We start from the raw sequence: 21,114 nt of genomic DNA, 5'->3' as shown, positions 1-21,114 counted from the left end.
CAGCTGTTTGACAGCAGGAAGCACCTGGAGGTAGGCAGAGGAGCAGGGACATGGTGAGCTGGGGGGGTGGAGGGGGAGTGTGGGGGAGGGGAGCTTGGCAGCATGCAGTTAATAACTCCGGTGGCCCAGGGTGGTGTGAGGAGCTTGGGGGGCTGCAGGAAATAACCCCGTGGGTCACATGTTTGAGACCCCTGGACTAGATGATCACAGTGGTCCCTTCTGGTCTGTTGATCTAACAGGGAAAGATGGAATGCAGTGATCACAAACCTCAATTTAATACAACTAGGCCTTTGTTAGTATTGAACTGATCTGGGTAACAAAACCCTGGTCTTATTTCCCTTTATCCTGGAAAAATGACAATACATGGAAAGAACAAAGAAGCCACAAAGCCTTTGAGACAGGCAACATTTATTTACAAACTGTTGAAAAGCAGGAATGGGGGAATTAGTCTACTTAACTCAAGACACGCACTTAGCCGTGGTGAAATGGTAGCTGTGTTTGCCCAGAGCAGATGATGGGAATCCCGTACATTGAATTAAATCAGGAAAAATACACACAAAAGAAAACAGTTTCTCAAAAGTAAAATAAGATGGACACAGAAGACAAAGTCATGAACAAAACGAAACAGAATGATATTGTTCCACCAGCACTTTTCAGACACTTGTATATACAAACAATTCCAATAGCAGGCATATGTAAAACTGGCTACATAGAAAACAATACAATACTTTGTTGCAATTGTTTTCCTGATATTTATATATTCAAAGAGCAGGCGAATCCCCACCCTGAGTTAGTCTCTCTTTTCCGTAAGGCTAGGAGTTACAGCTCTGTTGCTTTCATCTAATGCAGTGCTACCTTTTGATAAGGCTCACCCAGGGGACCAAGTGGTTTGTTACAGTAAAAATGTGGGATGAATGGGACATTTCTAGTGGGCTTAAAATCTGCATGCCACCAAGCTAAAATGAGCTCCCCTGAGTGGCAGCTGCAGAGTTAGAGTTGTTACCTCCTGCGAAATCTCCCAGTGCAAATGGCAGCAGTATTATGATTTAGTTGGGGATCGGTCCTGCTTTGAGCAGGGGGTTGGACTAGATGACCTCCCGAGGTCCCTTCCAACCCTGAGATTCTATGATTCTAGGATTATCCTAGCTGGGTTTATCAGGAAGCTGGTGTGAAATTCAGAACACCTGCAAACATTCAGAATTTCATTCTGGGTCATTCCAACTGGCAAAGTCTGGCTATTTTGCAACATTTTGTGAAATAGGGTACGTCTACGCTTAAAACACTACAGTGGCGCAGCTGCAGCTGAACTGCAGTAGTGCTGACGTGTAGACACTCACCACAGCAACGGCAGGGGTTCTCCCCTCACTGTAGTTCATCCACCTTTGAGAGGCTGTACCTAGGTTGACGGAAGAATTCTTCTCTTGACCTAGCACTGTCTACATCTGGGGTAGGGCGGCTTAACTAAGTCTCTCCGGGGTTCGGATTTTTCACACCTCTGAGACACGTTGCTATGCCGATATACGTTTTCAGCGCAGACTGGCCCATAGGGTTCGTGCCTTCAAACATGCAACAAAATGTGAACTTCCATATGCTTAAAGGTGATGTTTGTTCAAGATGAACCATCAGAAAATTCAGAGTTTGCTTTCTAAAACTGCGTGTGGTCCGGAGGGGAAGTGGCTCAGCTGTCATTCCAAACCAATCACACCGATCTGGCAGCTTTTCACAGAACTGCACCATTCTTGTGACATCACACCAGTGTGAAAACCGCAAGCTCTGAGGTTTTCACGTATCTTTTGCATGGCTCCACTGATTATGTCAAGCCTCCCATTACCATGATATCACCAGAGATATTACGGGATGGCAATACAGACCCTGGTCTACACTGCCCTACACACGTCAAACCATGTTGAGAAACTGTCTGCAATGGAGATGGCCAAGGCTTTAACAAACAACAACAAAATTAGTCTTGAAAACTGTTCACAGAACCCTGCCCTAGGCACAGTCACGTTAGCAGAAACTTTTTTTAAAAAAGGGCTTCTTCATGTGGTCTCACCAGAACCTGGTGGGGAGGAAGACTTTTGTCATCAGTCACCAGAACAGAGAAGCCGATTTAATGTGTGTGACTGCCAGTTCCTGAACTGTATGCCTGGATCTGAGGAGCCCAAAATCAGCTTCTCAGTGTGGGGCACATGTGTTCTCCAACATGTCATTCTGAAAATGAGGTATTTGAATATGTATATGCTTAATTTTATTTTATATATATACACACATACACACACACTCAATCAAAAAACACATTAAAAGGACACAAAGGCTGCAAAAGTGAAGAATTCAGAAGCCAGGAAATGCCCAAGAGTGCAACTTTCACCCTGCCCCCTTGTGCATACCCTCACCTCTTGTATATACAGACAGATGCTCTCCCCGGCCCCACCCAAGACTAATTAAAAAATCACATACTATTTGTCAGATAATATAATTCCATGCAATTTTTTCTACAACTTTTATCAGCATGTCATATTTTGTCACACTTATACTTACAGGTCCTTGTTGACTTACATGATAAATTCTCGTCCATCTCAACGATTGCAATAATTTAGCCAGCAGGTGTGTAGTACGTATGGTTCCTTTTCAGCCAGCAGCACAGCCTTCCTTCAGCATAGTTCAGAGGATGCGGCAATCAGCTACTGAGGTAACTTGGATGTGAATTTAGATGGCCTACATATGTCAGCGTTCGCTACTATTCTCTCCTGTAATATTGAATCTGTAGTCTGTTATATAAGCACCATTGACTGTGTACCTTGGCTATAAATGATTTTCGTGGATTATGTCTGTAATACAGAGTCAGATGTAGTACAACAGATACTGCATGTGCCTCTAAGGCTGTAGAACAAGGTTTGATATTAGATGAATTACATGATCACATTTCTCATACAATTCACACACCGATGCATGCCCATGAAGGGGAAGAGTTAAAGAGGAGACTGAAAACTCCAAGGTACCTGAAAGGGAAGGGGGGAAATGGGCTTATGGGCTCGACTAGGCCTGAAAGAAAACCCTCTTTCACTTCTCTTGCTCTCAGTTTTTTTCTGCCTATTTATATTGCCAGATTGGGGCCTGATTGCCCTGGAAGATGGTGAGGAGAACCAGTGAAATGAAGACAACAGAAAAGCCAAGAGTGGGAAAGTGACAGAGGGGAACAGATTTTAGGTCAGACTGTTCACAGCTCTGATTTTTTTCATTTGTTTTTGTTAAAAGTTCATTAGCTGATGAAAATTAAAAGGTACCTTTATTAAAAGATTCAAATCCTGCCTCTCCTCACCCCCTCCACACATAAACACTCTTTGATTAATGTGAGACAGGTGCTTTGAAACATCCACAGACTCCTTGAGCAAAACAAGGGAACACTAGACTTCTCATACTGGCTATTTCTAAGGTCTCACACAAGCAGGGAATTATTTATTTAAAATCTCCCAGGCTTACTTTATTCATCATGAAGCAACAACAAAAGAAAGGGCACAAACTAGAGTTTTGTTTTGTTTTTTAAATATTATCACTTGGAAACCTCCTGAAAGGTTACAGGCAAAACAAAAGCACCTGGAGTTAAGCACAGAGGAGTCCACAAGCCATAAAGAAATAAAAGAAATAAACCTAATCACGTCTTCCTAGACATTTTCTGATCTACTTACAAATCTGGGGTTTCAAATGAGTAGTTTCTAGGTATGATTTGATGAGTTTTCATATCTGGCTCAAGCTCTTACAACATAGCTGCAGCCCTGTCTCTGCTTCTCCCCAAGAACAGACAGACAAAGGGGAAGTTTTTCCCCCAAATTTAAGAAGAAGTTCTAGACTTCCCATTGGCTCTTTTGGTCAGGTGCCTGCTCCCTTCCTCTTACCTATGTAGGGAGACTTTTTAACCCTTTACAGGTAAAGCAAGTAGAGAACAACTACTGAGAGGGATTTTACAGCTAACTGGATGGCTGGGTGTCCATAAAAGGGAGTTACCCCATCCCTTCATTTAACACGGGTCTCCCAAATCACAGATGGTGCTGGCCAGCCTGGTTCAGGTTGGGTCCACACCAGCTGGGATTTCTTCCTGGAGGTTTAGGAAACAGAGTTAATAAGATACATGCACCTCTAATTTTACTACTAATTACATGAAGAACTAAACAGTATTTTTCACATTTCAAGGAGTACAATGACTTAGAACACAGGGACTTTTTTACCTGGCTGATTCTGGGAAACCTTCCCAGCAGAGTGCATCAGCCACTTTGTTAGAGGCTCCTGAAATGTGTTGTATTTCAAAATCAAAATCTTGAAGAGCTAAACTCCACCAAAGAAGTTTTTTGTTCGTCTCTGACTGTCTGAAGCCACTTCAGTGCAGCACGGTCAGTCTGCAGGTGGAAACACCATCCCCAAATATATGGGCGTAGCTTCTCCAGAGCGTATGCAATGGCGTAACATTCCTTTTCTGAGACTGACCAGTGGCTTTCACTCTCAGAAAGTTTTTTGCTAAGAAACACAACAGGATGGAATTATTGATCTGGTCCTTCCTGCATGAAAACTGCTCCCACACCACGCTCAGACGCATCTGTGGTTATGACGAACAGTTGGTCGAAGTCCGGGGTCCTTAGTACAGGGTCAGATGTAAGGGCCGCCTCAAGCTGGTTAAAGGTTTTGACACTTCTCAGTCCACTGAACTGCATTTGGCTGGTTTTTCCTGGTTAGGTCTGTCAGTGGGGTGGTAATTTGGCTGTAGTGTGGTACAAATCATTGGTAATACCCAGCCAAGCCCAAGGAGGATTGGACCTGCTTCTCTGACTTACAGGCCCATTTTGGATAGCATTTACTTTAGCCCGTAAGGGCTTGATAGAACCTTGGCCCACATGGTGTCCAAGGTATGTTACCCTGTTTAGGCCTATTCGAAATTTTTTGGCCTTAATGGTTAATCCTGCCTGCCTTATGCGCTGGAAGACAGCTTGGAGGTGTTCCAGGTGTTCTGCACATGAATCTGAGACTATAGCCACATCATCAAGGTAGGCGATGGCAAATTCCCCAAATCCAGCCAGAAGGTTATCTAGCAGTCTCTGGAAGGTGGCGGGTGCACTTCGCAGTCCAAAAGGCTCACCTCTTCTACGCCACCATTGCTTTTTCCTTCATAGACTCCTTCAGGACACTCATCGTCATCTCTCTCCTGGGCTGTAAACTGGAGAACCTCGATTTCTGGGGAATAAAAGGGCTTTAGAGAATTAACATGGTATACTTTAGGTTTTAGGGTAGGGTCTGGGAACACTATGAGGTAATTAACAGCTCCCAGGCGCTCTCGGACCATAAATGGCCCCTCCCATGACACTTCCATCTTCTTGGCCTGGAGCGCTTTCAGGACCATGACTTGGTCACCTACTCTGAAGAAATGCTCTCTGGCATGTTTATCATACCAGGCCTTCTGCTCTTGTTGAGCATCCTGCAGGTTTTCTTGAGCAAGGGCTAGAGAGTCTTTGAGGGTGTTTTGCAGGTTGGTTACAAAGTCCAAAATGTTAGTTCCTGGAGAAGATGTAACCCCCTCCCATTGCTGCTTTACCAACTGTAATGGTCCCATAACTTTGTGGCCATAAACTAGTTCAAAGGGTGAACTAGGATGTGATATAGAGACCTGCAGGCAAAGAGCAACTGCTGCAACACTAGGTCCCAATCATTGGAGTGCTCATTCATGAAATTACGTATCATGGCCCCCAAAGTCCCATTAAACTTCTCCACTAGGCCATTTGTTTGTTGGTGGTAAGGGGTGGCAACCAAGTGGTTCACCCCATGAGCTTCCCAAAGATGTTTCATGGTCCCTGCCAGAAAGTTAGTTCCCAAATCCGTAAGGATGTTGGAGGGCCAACCTACCCTGGCAAAAATGTCTGCCAATGCCTGGCTCACGCTTTTAGCCCTGGTGTTGCTTAGAGCTACTGCTTACGGCCATTAGGTGGCAAAATCCATGAAGGTCGGTATGTATAACTTTCCTCTGGGTGTCTTCTTAGGGAAAGAACCCAGAATATCCACAGCTACACGCTGAAATGGAACCTCAATTACGGGGGGTGGCTGGAGAGGGGCCTTGACCTTGTCTTGGGGCTTTCCCACCCTCTGGCACACCTCACAAGACCCGACATAAGTAGAAACATCCTTGCCCATTCCCTCCCAGTGGAATGACTTCCCCAAACGGTCCTTGGTCCTGTTCACCCCAGCATGGCCACTAGGGTGATCGTGGGCTAAGCTCAAGAGTTTTTCCCTATACACTACTTAGTTGGAACTACCAACTGTCTCTGAGGACGCCAGCCCTCCTTGTGCCAACTAGAAAGGTTTCCTTGTATAAGAGTCCTCCTTCTACAACAAACCTGGACCTATTTGAAGAGCTGAGAGGCAGTGGGTCACCCCGTGCCGCCGACCAAGCTCCTTTGAGGCTTTTATCCGCTTCCTGCTCTGCCTGGAACTGCTCCCTTGATCCTGGAGACATTAGTTCCTCGTTGGGTTGTGGACTTGGGCTTGGTCCCACTGGAAGTGATGCAGCTGATGGGGGTGTCTCCGTTGATTGTGAACCACTCTCCGCTGGTGCACTAGGTTGTATTTCAGGCTCCGGTTGAGATTTTTGCACCAGGTTAGCTGCTGCTGCAGGTGCAAGCCCTTTGGTGCTCACTCCCCTGACTCTGGTGGGGTTGCAAGTACAGGCTCTGGTGCTGACTGCTCCACCAGTTCTGATCCCTGGGCTGGTTCTGGCTAGGTCCCAGGAACTGGATCTACAACTGCTGCCATAGACTGGGTTCTTGTAGGAGGCTCAGGAATGGGGTTAGGTGTGGAGGCCTGTTTAGCCTGGCTGCGGGTGACCATCCCCACCTTTTTTGTTAGCCAACCATGTGAGGCTAAGTATTCTCCCAGCAGCATGGGGATGGGATAATCGTCAGACTGCAAAAGTCCATATTCCTGACCAGCCCTTGTATTGGACAGGCAACTTGGCTGTAGGCAAGTTAAGAGTTGGCCTTAAAGGGTTGCACTGTCACTTGGGCCTCTGGGTTGATGAATTTGGGGTCCACCAGGGATTGGTGGATAGCTGACACCTGTGCTTAAGTATCTCTCCACGCAGTAATCTTCCTCCCGCCCACACTCACAGTTTCCTTCTCTCTGGGGGTATTTGCGAGGCATGTGGGTCTGAAGGCTCTCGTTGGGACCCCAGAGTGATGAGTTGCAGTTGGCTGGTGCTCCTGGGGCAGTTGACCTTCACATGCTCCAGCTCATTACATTTGAAGCATCGCCCAGCTGTCTGTGGGCTGGAGCGAGGTGGGTGGTTGGAGAGTGGGGTGGAGGGAAGAGAGGGCATCTGTGGTTTCTCTGGCTCTGTGGAGGGCTCCTCCTTGCGAGATGGGGCCTTGGGCTGACTCCAATGGTGGGGTGTCATCTCAGGTTGCCCCTTCTGGTATCCGCACCAACTGCTACTAGCTTTCTTCTTCACCGCCACCTCCACCCATTTGGTTCTGATCTCCCCTGCTTTGGGCTTCCCATCGAGGATGTACCATTCTATCTCCTCAGGGACACCCTCTAGGAATGGCTCCGTTTGCATTAGGGGAGAGACCGATCCTCCCGAGACCCAGACATCCCAATGTTTCACAACGTGGTCGGCGTGTCGGGGAAATGCCACGTCCGGTTTCCACCGTAGGGCTCTGAACTACTGACGGGCAGGCTCGGGTGTCAGCCCCATCTGGATTCTGTCCCCCGCCCTGCTTTTTTTTTTTTAAAGTTCATAGTCGTTCATGTGTTCTTTAGGCATTTCAGCTGCCACCTCTGCTAAGGGTCCACTGAGCTGTGGCCTCAGCTCCACCATATACTGGTCTGGGAAGAGGCTGTACCCAAGACAGGCCCTTTCAAAATTTTCTAAGAAGGCCTCTGTATCATCACCTACCTTGTATGTGGGGAATTTCTTGGACTGGGGAGTGGTACCTGGAGGAGGACTGTTAGGGCTACCTGGCTGACCCAGTGTAGCCTTTTCCAGCTCCAAGCGCTTCACCTCTCTCCTCTCTTCAACCTCCAAGAGCTTCATCTCTAGGAAGAAATTCCTTTCTTCTGCAAGTAGAACTCAGCCTGGGTTAAGGGCATCCCTCCATCCTGGTACTGGGATCTCGGGTGGGGGAGGGCTGACCCTTCCCTCCTGAGAAGTCTCTGGTCTCCAGCTCCATGACAGAAATTCAGGAATGGGATAGGATGTCTGGGCTTGATCTAGGTCTGTCTTCTCTGTGGTGTGCCGCTTTGGGAAGACTGGTTGCTCTAGGGTTTCAGTGCCCGACCACAACCTCATCCATAGGACTGCTCTACTCTAGCCTAGCTATTTCGTTGCCACGATCAGGGCCCCCTTTATCCATATGCAAAGCACGCAGCTGTGTAGGGCACCAGGAAATTTGGGGCACCAAACGTGCTGTTCCAGCCCCTGCTCTGGCTCATGCCCAGGGCCCCTGCCATGCCCTGCCCCGCCTCTGCCCCGCCCCAGCCCCACTCCCACTCCCCTGAGCACTGACGCATGGCTGGACCGCAGCACTCACCGGCATTGGGAGTGCAGCAACCCGGCCCCAGCCAAGCCGCCGGTGAGTGCTGGGGGGTGATTCTCCCTGCAGCCCAAGCCACCCCCCCTCCCCACTCCCCATGGAGGCCTGGGGCCAGCCCCCCAGCTCCTCCTCCGCAGAGGACTGGGGCCCCACATGCATCCCCCATGGAGGGGCTGCACGGGGCCCCAGAACAGCTAGGGACGGCCCTGGCCATGATGCTAGAAAAAAATTAATTGCTTGTTGGACTCCCTTGACAGGCTGAACCCTTTTCGTGCCTGTTCCCCCTCAGGCAGCAAAGAAAAGAAAAAATCCTCCCTGGCTTCACAGGCTGCCAAAAGGGAAAATGTGTCCTTTTAAAATCCTGAGGTCTGTGCCTCTGGTTCAGAATGATCCCACCGCTCTGCCACGGTGGCAAGGCTGATCTCTCGCTCTGGCACTTCGAGTGCAGATGGTGGGGCCTGCAAGGATTCTAAAAATTCATACTGGACACTCCAGGCTGGTATTAAACTCCCAAGGTTACAGCTTCTCTCTGACCTTGGCTGAGTAGATGCTGCCACCACCCAAGTAGAAAAACCCCTTTGAGAACAGAGGAAGGCGCACTTGGGGATTCCTTCCTGTGGGGTACCCTCAAGCCCTTTCACACACACACCCCGGCCCCAGGGAAGAACTAAGAAAACGAAGGAAATCAGCTGTTGCCACCAGCTAATTAAACAATATGTGCACAAACCTCTTAGGACACAAAAATTCAATCCTGTTCTTAAAAAAGGTACATTTTATTTAAAAAAAGAAAATACATCTGAAAACTCAGGTTATTGCTAGATTTACAAATAAACAAATACAAAAATTAAGAATCAAGAGTAGCTTTCTTGAGGTCCAGCTTAAAGGTTACAAGCAAAACAAAAGCACCTAGGATTAAGCAGAGAGAAGTCCACAAGCCATAAAGAGATAAACCTAATCACGTCTTCCTAGACATTTTCTGATCTGCTTACATATCTGGGGTTTCAAATGAGTAGTTTCTAGGTATGATTTAATGAGTTTTCATACCTGGCCCCAAGCTCTTACAGCATAGCTGCAGCCCTGTGTCTGCTTCTCCTGAGAACAGACAGACAAAGGGGAAGTTTTTTCCCAATTTTAAGAAGTTCTAGACTTCCCATTGGCTCTTTTGGTCAGGTGCCTGCTCCCTTCCTTTTACCTATCTAAGGAAACTTTTTAATCCTTTACAGGTAAAGCAAGTAGAGAACAACTACTAAGAGGGATTTGATAGCTAGCTGGCTGTCTGGGTGTCCATAAAAGGGAGCTACCCCCTTTCATTTATCACAGCCTCTTGGAGGCTTCTCCACAGACGCAAGGATCCCACTGTCAGGCAGCATTCCCTGATATTCAGCTTCCAAGACTTCACCCCAGTACTCTGAGCTGTACGCCCTGGCACCACACTAGATAATTTCTCCTTTACATTTACAATTGTCATATAAACACAGACTCATGTCACACACTAGTCATCACTTGGCCAAGCTATATATTCTTATGAATCCATCCCTCCAATTCCTCAACCATGTGTTGCTCTTCTATCAACTCCCTCCAGTTGGTCAGTCTCTAGTAATAAGTGAACTCCAGACACATCATAGCTATGACCTTCCTTTCATCCAATAACATCGTAATTCAATCCAACAAAGCAATGGTTTGTCTCACTACTTTTGTTCCACACAACACCACGCTGGCTGGCGCTCATGGGTCTATTCATCCTCCAGTTACCTAGTGCTTTCTTCCTCTTATTCTTTGTCCACTTATTTCATTAGGCTAGACTTACCAGGTGGTGACCAGGAGGAGCAGTAATCTTTCCAGAAATACCTCTGCTGGTATCCAGTCTTCTTCCCAGACTTTTCAAACACAATTGCCCGTGGAACAATAGGTTTGTTAATTAATCCCTGAGGGCGCCTGGAGTTTTGTTAAACTGATTTTGACTGTTGCACCAGGGAGGAGCAGGATGTAACCATGCTCTTGCAAGAGTTCTCTTCTGTTTACCTGGCTGTTTTGAAAAAAGAATTAGAATCCCAGGAAGAGCTAACATTATTCATCTGTGGTGTCATGTTGGCAGGAAATCCTGCACTCAAGCACCAAAGGAGGTGATATTGTATCACCTAAGAAGCATATGTGAGTGCACACGGACATTCGTGAACAGCAGAACGTTACTGGTCTTAAAACCAGAGCTTTAATTTTTTACAATTTTAGATTAGCAGGTCGCACTCTCGACCAATCAGACAAGGTGAACAGCAGGGTCATTCTCCAGACACTAGACCTGTGGGGTTTTGTTCAGGTTGAGGTATTGTAACTCCAGCATTGGAATCAGCAAATGGATCCAAATTTGGAAGCGGAGAAGGGCTCGGTTTCCTAAGGGAGATCGGGGTCCCCACAAACATTTCAGGTCTCAAGAATCCAGAGACAGAAAATGGGAATCTGCTCTTTCTGCAGATTAGCAACAGAAGGATTCCAGCCACTCAGGTCTCCCTCCCCAAGGATGACATGACTGAGAAATCAAGAACTGACTAAATTACACCAAGTGAGCCTCTGCAGGGACCTTGGCACCATCAGCTTCGGACACAGAGGACACGAGTTCAGGATGCACCTCAGCTCTCCCGCCCTAGGAGGAGGATCTCATAGGCACAGCAAAGCTGAACTGGGTCTCTGAAGAAACCTTAATAGCTGCTCACTATGATAATTCCCACTCACTCATCCACTGGCGGGCACTGACGGCCGGCTCATCTGAGAGAGAAAACTGACCCAACCCTCCCAAGACTAGAGTCAGACTCAAAATTAACCCACCTCCTCCCAGACTGGAATCCTGTAGGTCACCCAATTCCATTTCCAATGGAAACCAGGAATACAGTAAGCTGGTATCCTTAACCTCTGATGTGCTCTGCGGCCAGATGAGGTCTATTTGTTCAAGCTCATAACAGGACCTATCGAAGCTGCACAATCCTGATCTTCCCCTGGCCTGAAATAAAACAAAACGGAAGAAAAGACAAGGAAGAAAGCAGAAGAGAAACCCCCTGTAAGAGAGAACTTCTCAAGAGCCAGTGGGATGCGACAGCTACCACCCCATCCCACAGAGAGAAACATCAAGCTCAAGGAAAAGGGAAGTCACAGCAGTGTCTCACTGACTTTCTGTATCTATTGTACCTATCACCATGGCACCACCGCTGATCACCACCAGATGTTTAAGGAAGCTCCATGAACCTCATTACACCCTTAAAAGGGCATCTCCCCTATTTTTCTCCCCAGCCATGAAAGTACAGTGCTTGTAAGGAGAGGGAGAGAGAGAGAGAGAGAGAGCGTGTACCACTGAAAGAGAGAACAATGCTTCCTTGTCTTGCAATGGTCACAATAGGGCACACTCTCCTCCCTCCCTGAGAGTCCCTGGCAGAGGGAAAGGCCCAACACAGTCATCCTGACAGACTCCTCTCACACTCCTCTCCCCTTAGCAGGCTGCCAAGCTAAGCCTCCCTGTGGTACTTCACAGCCCTGCTGGTATGTGGCGAATTCGAAAGCTTTCGTGAGAAGTTAATGTATATGCTGGCAAGCCCCCCAGGGTGACATGAATACGACACAGGGCTACAGTAAACGCTGGCATTATTCAGGAGACACGCGCAGCGGGTGATTACGGCCCCCGTTATTTTCAGAACGGGGACAGATAGCCATTTGCAAACATAATGGGTCAAATTCAGCCCTGATATAAACAGGCTCAGTTCTTGCAGGTTTCAATGCAATTGCACCCACATAATGGATGATCCTTGTAGCCGTAACAAGCATCGACTGTTCCAGGCACCGCATTTCATTGGGATTTAAGCACCATTTCGTAAACTTAACTAGGCATGTGAATTCCTGTTTTTGAGAGAGGCAAGTGTCATCTTGTAATTGGAGCAGAGAATTGGAAACCAGGACTCCTCAGGTCTATTCCTGACTACCACTGATTCACTAGGTGACCTTCAGCAAGTTACTTAACCTCTGTGCCTCCATTTCTCCTTCAGTAAAATGGGGATAACAACACTGACCTACCTCAAGGGGTGATTATAAGGCTTAATTAATACCAGTAACGTGCTTCAAGAGCCTTTGCTGAACTATGCTCTCCAATAGCACCAATATGATATCATTATAACGAAAGGGGATAGTCTCGCGTTGGTGGCTGAGTAGCCAGGGAATATTAATCAGTGCCAGCAGGAGCTCTGGCGTATGATTTCCACAAAGCCACAATAGACTTAAATGCCCTTTTAGGGTTTCACACTGCACAGAAAGGCAAAATACACAACCTCGTCTGTCCACAAAACCTCTCCAGAGTAGCTGACCTAGCGTCTCAGCCCACCCCTTCCATACCCTCGTTACATGTTCATTTCAGACTCAAACAGAAAAATGAGCTAATCTCATGCATGCCACTTGCTCTCACGTGCACAACTCTGAAATCATCTGAAATCATCACTCTGATCCACCACAAAATGTCAAGGAACGACATTTACGAAGGGGTGGTTTGTTTCAAGAAAACTACCCACAAAAACAGGGCGAGGAGAGTCTCAGCTGCTTTCTCAAAGCAGTCACAGGGGTTAGGCACTCATGCGGTTAGCCTACTTTATCAGCTCTATCGTCTATTAAATGCGATCCCTTACCCACCGGTCAGGAAAGCCCTTTGAGTGACGAGGCCAAGAAACATGCCACATCCAGACAGCACAGTTCGTCCTCGGTGCCTCCTGGGAACGGGGGAGACGCAAGAGGAAGTTTTTATTTGCAGAGAAAATAGATGAATAAGCAATCTTGGCTGACATTCCTGCCATGGCACAATGAACGTACCCATTAAACCCCCGCTGACAGCAACTGGAAACCGCTCCAAGGCTTTGCAATAGCGGGTGTCTGGAACAAAGCCCTGTTTGTACGGCATGCCTGATTAAAAAGATCCCCAGTCCCCATAAAAAAAGCAGCCGACTGACTGTGATCCAGTCTGCAAGCCACGGGAGGGAGGCTCTCCTGGCTATACTTTGGTATTACGCTGAACATGCTACACCGATTGGAATAACGAAGCAGGAATTAAGCATGGTCTTGGACAGCCACAACTCCCAGTCTGGGCTGCGTGTCTGTGCTTATTTTCAACGTTAGATACTGGCAAAACATGGCTCATCTTTAGTGTTTCAAAAAAAAAGGAGGAAAGATCCCTTTTTATTCCATGTTAAACATTGTTCTCTTTGACTTGAATAAACATAGGCCCCTTCATAGCCCCAAGCTGCTCAGATGAGCTCCCAGCAAGCATGGGGCAGCCTCAGGATCCACTGCCCTTCAGCAAACCACTGTGATCATGAGGGACAAACTCCCCACAGCCACTGGATCATTTCAGGGCCTGCCAGTCCACAACAAAACCTCTGCCTGTTCCAGTGGATGAGCTCAGAGAGCATAGAGGACTTCGGTGCCTGCCTCCCTCCCCGCTAGCTCTTTATACCTCGCTCACCAGCATATCCAGAATCAACACATGCCAAAAACGGGGCAGTTTCGGGGACCTTCCGTCTCTCTCAGGAGTTCCCCTTCTCAGATGTTTGCTTCTTGGGGGCTTTAACCAAACAAAACCAGAGACACCACTGACAATTCTCCCATTAACACAAAAGCATCCTGAGAGCACTCTGGCTATGAGCAAACTTCAATGGAAGCTGACCAGGTGTCTTTACAAACAAACACTGAGAAATCAGCTGACCCCATCTACACTGGGACAGTTGTGACCCAGAGAAAGAGCTATATCCACTACCTGCTGTCATACATCACAGAACTAGTTTTGTGTTTAGTGCAGACAGAGCCCTAGTCCCCCACAGGTTGTCATCAATGCATTTACCCACCTCTCACCTTCCCTGCTGGCAATTTGGTGAGTTACTCACCTGCTTTGTCGTGCGTGCAATTACACACACACACAGACACACACAAAGTGCTAGGGTCCATGTATTCATTATTTGTACTGCAGTAGCACCGAGGAGCCCCAGTCATGGCCAGGACTCCAGGGTGCTAGGCACTGTACAGACGCAGAACAAAAAGCCCCAAGCGACACAGGTATGTGAGAAATAGCATTTATCATGCCCCTTCCACTGCCTCTCCTACATTACCCACACCAGGCCTACCTCTAACATACCAGATCTCAGGGGGATGTGGGAAGTGATGTTTATTTTTAAATCAGGCTGCCCCAAAGGTGTTCCCTCCTTCCCTCTCCAAATACAGGACGCTCCCTTCCTACCTCCCTTACATGGACCCCATTTCCAAGAAGGCAGAATTCAGTCTGTGATCAGTGTCTGACTTGTGTTTTGTTCTTTCCATGTACATTTTTCTCTTGCCCTCTAAGACCTGCACATGGATTTATTGGTGTGAAAGGAAAATATAATGCCAATAAAAATTTAAACTTTTGAACATTTCTAAAATATATTGCTTGCTAACTATGTACCATCTACAGAATACATGATTGTGTGACAAAGGTTTGATTGGTATACCTCACATACAGCTTTGCCAGCCACACCTAATGCAACCACCCAAGCACATGACGGTCAGACCTGCACCATCATCACGGTAATATTTTTGAGTGTGTGACATGTCAACAGTTGAACTAAACTCAGATTTCATTCACACAGAACCTATATACTGTAGGCCCATCGTAAACAGGCTGCGACTGTGGGTATGTCTACACCACCCATGTTACACCACTGCCGCGGCAGCGCTGGGAGATGGGCAGTATAAACACGCTTTATCGCCGGGGCGAGCTCTCCCAGCAACAAAAAAAGCCAGCCCCCCTCTCAAGCGGTGGCAGGTTTATGGCCAGGAGCACAGCGCCCGGTGATAAATTGCTGTCTATACTGGTGCTTAAAACTTTTGTTGCTCAGGGGGCTGTTTTTTCACACCCCTGAAGGACAAAAGTTTTAGCAGTGAGAGCAGCAGCGTAGGCACAGCCTGTGAGACACAGGCATTGTTCTGGCTTTAAAATGGGAGCTGCTGTTTTCGATCTCCTTAGAGTCCCACCCACAGCTGTGAAGTATTCATTGAAATATTCACTGCCCAAGCTGTGAACCCAAATTCTGCAAGACAAAGGCAAGTGAGTCCTGCCCTCCCCTGTAAATATCTCAAGCTGCGCAGGAGTCACAGTGCTTACTGTAAAACTACCCCAAGGGCTTTTAAAAAAACTGGCTCACTGCTGTATGGCCCAGAACACCAGATACACTGTGCACCCAGTTCTGCAGAAAACTCTTAAGGGATGTTCACAAGCCCTATTTCCCCCTTACACTGGTAAAGTTCTTTCACAATTCAGGATCCAAGGCAGGAAGATTTATCCACATTAGGATTTTATCAGCAATCCAATTCCATGCTTGCGCTCTAATAAGCACTCTACCTGACTGGTTGTTCCTCATACGGATAGCTTTTGCTTTGGCCAGCTCCAAAGCAGTGACCCATCGTTGCCTCTCCACTTCGGAGCTTGCCTTTAGATGGTATGTCCTTCCCCCATTGGAGAGTACGATGTTACAGGAGTCCTCCGTATCAATGTGCGCTGTTGACAAGTTGATGGTTCCGCGGCAGGTGTGAGCCATTTCAGCCTGTGTCCTGCACGAGAGAGAAGGGGTATAAAATCCTCTGGGTCCACACTCAGACCTTTTAAAAAACTACTATTCCTTGATCACACAACATTCCCCTGCTTGCCATGCACTATTCTGCAAAACTAACCCGCTAGAGCAGCTGCAAAGAAAAACACCCAGAGAATTCAGAGAACAAAACTGAGCCTTCAAAGCCAGGAGCACTTCCCGAAAGGAACAGAAACAATCCAACACACACAGTTTGGAATGAAGTGTTCAGTCGCTTTCACTGCGCAGCCCTCGTCTGTTACCTTTAGGGTTTTGCAACCCAGTAAAATAAGCTTCTTGCTGTCCAAAGTTACATTACTTAAAGCTCTTCCCCCCCCCCACACAGCATTTCCCGCCTAATTCTTACTGCTGCTTCTTTCCCTTCCCACTTTCATTGCCAGGGTCCCATTCAGTAGCTCTGACTCACAAGACTAAGGGTATGTCTACACTACGAAATTAGGTCGAATTTATAGAAGCTGGTTTTTTAGAAATCGTTTTTATATATTCGAGTGTGTGTCTCCCCACAGAAAATGCTCTAAGTGCATGTAGTCGGCAGAGTGTGTCCACAGGACCGAGGCAAGCGTCGACTTCCGGAGCGTTGCACTGTGGGTAGCTATCCCACAGTTCCCGCAGTCTCCGCTGCCCACTGGAATTCTGGGTTGAGATCCCAATGCCTGATGGGGCTAAAACATTGTCGCAGGTGGTTCTGGGTACATATCGTCAGGCCCCCGTTCCCTCCCTCCCTCCATGAAAGCAGCAGCAGACAATCGTTTCGCGCCTTTTTTCTTCAGTTACCTGTGCAGACTCCATACCACGGCAAGCATGGAGCCCGCTCAGGTAACCGTCATTGTATGCCTCCTGGGTTCTGGCAGACACGGTACTGCATTGCTACACAGCAGCAGCAACCCGTTGCCTTGTGGCAGCAGACTGTGCAATAGGACTGGTAGCCATCATCATCATATCCGAGGTGCTCCTGGCCACGTCAGCCAGGAGCGCCTGGGCAGACATGGGTGCAGGGACTACGTTAGAAGTGACTTGACCAGGTCATTCTCTTTAGTCCTGCAGCCAGTCCTATTGAACCATCTTATGGTGAGCAGGCAGGCGATACGGATTGCTAGCAGTCCTATTGTACCATCTTCTGCCGAGCAGCCATGAGATGTGGATGGCTTGCAGTCCTTCTGCACCGTCTGCTGCCAGCCAAAGATGTAAAAGATAGATGGAGTGGATCAAGACGAGAAATAGACCAGATTTGTTTTGTACTCATTTGCTTCCCCCCCCCTGCCCTGGGGACTCATTCCTCTAGGTCACACTGCAGTCACTCACAGGGAAGGTGCAGCGAGGTAAATCTAGCCATGTATCAATCAGAGGCCAGACTAACCTCCTTGTTCCAATAAGAACAATTACTTAGGTGCACCATTTCTTATTGGAACCCTCCGTGAAGTCCTGCCTGAAATACTCCTTGATGTAAAGCCACCCCCTTTGTTGATTTTAATTCCCTGTAAGCCATGTCGTCAGTTGCCCCTCCCTCCATCAGGGCAACGGCAGACAATCGTTCCGCGCCTTTTTTCTGTGAGGACGCCATACCAAGGCAAGCATGGAGGCCGCTCAGCTCACTTTGGCAATTAGGAGCACATTAAACACCACACGCATTATCCAGCAGTATATGCAGCACCAGAACCTGGCAGAGCGATACCGGGCGAGGAGGCGACGTCAGCGCGGTCATGTGAGTGATCAGGACATGGACACAGATTTCTCTGAAAGCATGAGCCCTGCCAATGCATGCATCATGGTGCTACTGGGGCAGGCTCATGAGGTGGAACGCCGATTCTGGGCTCGGGAAACAAGCACAGACTGGTGGGACTGCATAGTGTTGCAGGTCTGGGACGATTCCCAGTGGCTGCGAAACTTTCGCATGCGTAAGGGCACTTTCATGGAACTTTGTGACTTGCTTTCCCCTACCCTGAAGCGCATGAATACCAAGATGAGAGCAGCCCTCACAGTTGAGAAGCAAGTGGCGATAGCTCTGTGGAAGTTTGCAATGCCAGACAGCTACCGGTCAGTTAGGAATCAATTTGGAGTGGGCAAATCTACTGTGGGGGCTGCTGTGATGCAAGTAGCCCACGCAATCAAAGATCTGCTGATATCAAGGGTAGTGACCCTGGGAAATGTGCAGGTCATAGCGGATGGCTTTGGCTTTGCTGCAATGGGATTCCCTAATTGTGGTGGGGCCATAGATGGAACCCATATCCCTATCTTGGCACTGGAGCACCAAGCCGGGGAGTACATAAACCGCAAGGGGTACTTTTCAATAGTGCTGCAAGCTCTGGTGGATCACAAGGGACGTTTCACCAACATCAACGTGCGATGGCCGGGAAAGGTACATGACGCTCGCATCTTCAGGAACTCTGGTCTGTTTCAAAAGCTGCAGGAAGGGACCTTATTCCCAGACCAGAAAATAACTGTTGGGGATGTTGAAATGCCTATAGTTATCCTTGGGGACCCAGCCTACCCCTTAATGCCATGGCTCATGAAGCCGTAAACAGGCAGCCTGGACAGTAGTCAGGAGCTGTTCAACTACAAGCTGAGCAAGTGCAGAATGGTGGTAGAATGTGCATTTGGACGTTTAAAGGTGCGCTGGCGCAGTTTACTGACTCACTTAGACCTCAGCGAAACCAATATTCCCACTGTTATTACTGCTTGCTGTGCGCTCCACAATATTTCTGAGAGTAAGGGGGAGACGTTTATGGCGGGGTGGGAGGTTGAGGCAAATTGCCTGGCTGCTGGTTATGCGCAGCCAGACACCAGGGCGGTTAGAAGAGCGCAGGAGGGCGCGGTACGCAAAAGAGAAGCTTTGAAAACCAGTTTCATGACTGGACAGGCTACGGTGTGAAAGTTCTGTTTGTTTCTCCATGATGAAACCCCCCGCCCCTTGGTTCACTCTACTTCCCTGTAAGCTAACCACCCTCCCCTCCTCCCTTCGATCACCGCTTGCAGAGGCAATAAAGTCATTGTTGCTTCACATTCATGCATTCTTTATTCATTCATCACACAAATAGAGGGATGACTACCAAGGTAGCACAGGAGAGGTGGTGGTGGAGGGAAGGAAAATGCCACACAGCACTTTAAAAGTTTACAGCTTTAAAATTTATTGAATGCCAGCCTTCTGTTTTTTGGGCAATCCCCTGTGGTGGAGTGGCTAGTTGGCCGGAGGCCCCCCCACCGTGTTCTTGGGCGTCTGGGTGAGGAGGCTATGGAACTTGGGGAGGAGGGTGGTTGGTTACACAGGGGCTGTAGCGGCAGTCTGTGCTTCCAGCAGCCTCAGCATTGAATCCTGCCTCCTCTCATCACGCTGCTGCCACCTTTCAGCTTCAGCCCGCCACTTACTCTCTTCAGCCCTTCACTTACTCTCCCGGTCATTTTGTGCTTTCCTGCACTCTGACATTATTTGCCTCCACGCATTCGTCTGTGCTCTGTCAGTGTGGGAGGACAGCATGAGCTCAGAGAACATTTCATCACGAGTGCGTTTTTTTTTTTCTTTCTAATCTTCACTAGCCTCTGGGAAGGAGAAGATCCTGTGATCATTGAAACACATGCAGCTGATGGAAGAAAAAAAAGGGACAGCGGTATTTAAAAAGACCCATTTTATAAAACAATGGCTACACTCTTTCAGGGTAAACCTTGCTGTTAACATTACGTACATAGCACATGTGCTTTCCTTACAAGGTCGCATTTTGCCTGCCCCCACCACGTGGCTACCCCCTCAACCCTCCGCCCCCCATGGCTAACAGTGGGGAACATTTCTGTTCAGCCACAGGCAAACAGCTCAGCAGGAACAGGCACTTCTGAGTGTCCCCCGAAGAAAAGCCCCCTATTTCAACCAGGTGACCATGAATGATATCTCGCTCTCCTGCGGATAACACAGAGAGATAAAGAACGGATGTTGTTTGAATGCCAGCAAACATACACTGCAATGCTTTGTTGTACAATGATTCCCGAGTACGTGCTACTGGCCTGGATTGGTAAAGTGTCCTACCATGGAGGACGCAATAAGGCTGCCCTCCCCAGAAACCTTTTGCAAAGGCTTTGGGAGTACATCCAGGAGAGCTGCAAATACCAGGGCAAATTAATCTTTTCACGTTTGCTTTTAAACCATATATAGTATTTTAAAAGGTACACTCACCGGAGGTCCCTTCTCAGCCTGCTGGGTCAAGGAGGCAGCCTTGGGTGGGTTCGGGGGGTACTGGCTCCAGGTCCAGGGTGAGAAACAGTTCCTGGCTGTTGGGAAAATCGGTTTCTCCGCTTGCTTGCTGTGAGCTATCTACAACCTCATCATCATCATCATCATCTTCGTCCCCAAAACCTGCTTCCGTGTTGCCTCCATCTCCATTGAAGGAGTCAAACAACACGGCTGGGGTAGTGGTGGCTGAACCCCCTAAAATGGCATGCAGCTCATCATAGAAGCGGCATGTTTGGGGCTCTGACCCGGAGCGGCCGTTCGCCTCTCTGGTTTTCTGGTAGGCTTGCCTCAGCTCCTTAAGTTTCACACGGCACTAGGCTTCGGGTCCCTGTTATGGCCTCTGTCCTTCATGCCCTGGGAGATTTTGACAAATGTTTTGGCATTTCGAAAACTGGAACGGAGTTCTGATAGCACGGATTCCTCTCCCCATACAGCGATCAGATCCCATACCTCCCGCTCGGTCCATGCTGGAGCTCTTTTGTTCTGGGACTCCATCATGGTCACCTCTGCTGATGAGCTCCGCATAGTCACCTGCAGCTTGCCACGCTGGCCAAACAGGGAATGAGATTCAAAAGTTTGTGGTTCTTTTCCTGTCTACCTGACCAGTGCATCCGAGTTGAGAGTGCTGTCCAGAGCGGTCACAATGGAGCACTCTGGGATAGCTCCCGGAGGCCATTACCGTTGAATTGTG

At 48.1% G+C, this 21,114-nt stretch overlaps 2 protein-coding genes across 6 annotated transcripts in view; both read right to left on the bottom strand.

Annotated features, from left to right (window-relative positions):
* The window catches only part of OSBP2 (oxysterol binding protein 2), a 354,387-nt gene that overhangs the window by 272,981 nt on the left and 60,292 nt on the right, over window positions 1–21,114 (bottom strand). For all 5 annotated transcript variants that reach the window (XM_077834776.1, XM_077834778.1, XM_077834780.1 and 2 more), the window contains one exon: window positions 15,961–16,169. In XM_077834776.1, the coding sequence (XP_077690902.1) occupies window positions 15,961–16,169 (209 nt within the window). The remainder of the gene's footprint in view (window positions 1–15,960; window positions 16,170–21,114) is intronic.
* Window positions 392–15,952, bottom strand: LOC144275497 (uncharacterized). The gene is made up of 4 exons (XM_077834783.1): window positions 14,053–15,952; window positions 13,223–13,303; window positions 11,388–11,559; window positions 392–5,220 (listed from the first exon to the last, which is right to left on the bottom strand). Exons 1-4 carry the CDS (start codon window positions 14,056–14,058, stop codon window positions 5,075–5,077), a joined length of 405 nt encoding a protein of 134 aa, XP_077690909.1. The 5' UTR covers window positions 14,059–15,952; the 3' UTR covers window positions 392–5,074.

Source organism: Eretmochelys imbricata, chromosome 15 (genome assembly GCF_965152235.1).
Source record: "Eretmochelys imbricata isolate rEreImb1 chromosome 15, rEreImb1.hap1, whole genome shotgun sequence".
In the NCBI taxonomy this organism is placed as follows: domain Eukaryota; kingdom Metazoa; phylum Chordata; order Testudines; family Cheloniidae; genus Eretmochelys; species Eretmochelys imbricata.
Note: the sequence above shows the minus strand (reverse complement) of the source record. Positions and strands in the feature narration are given on the sequence as shown.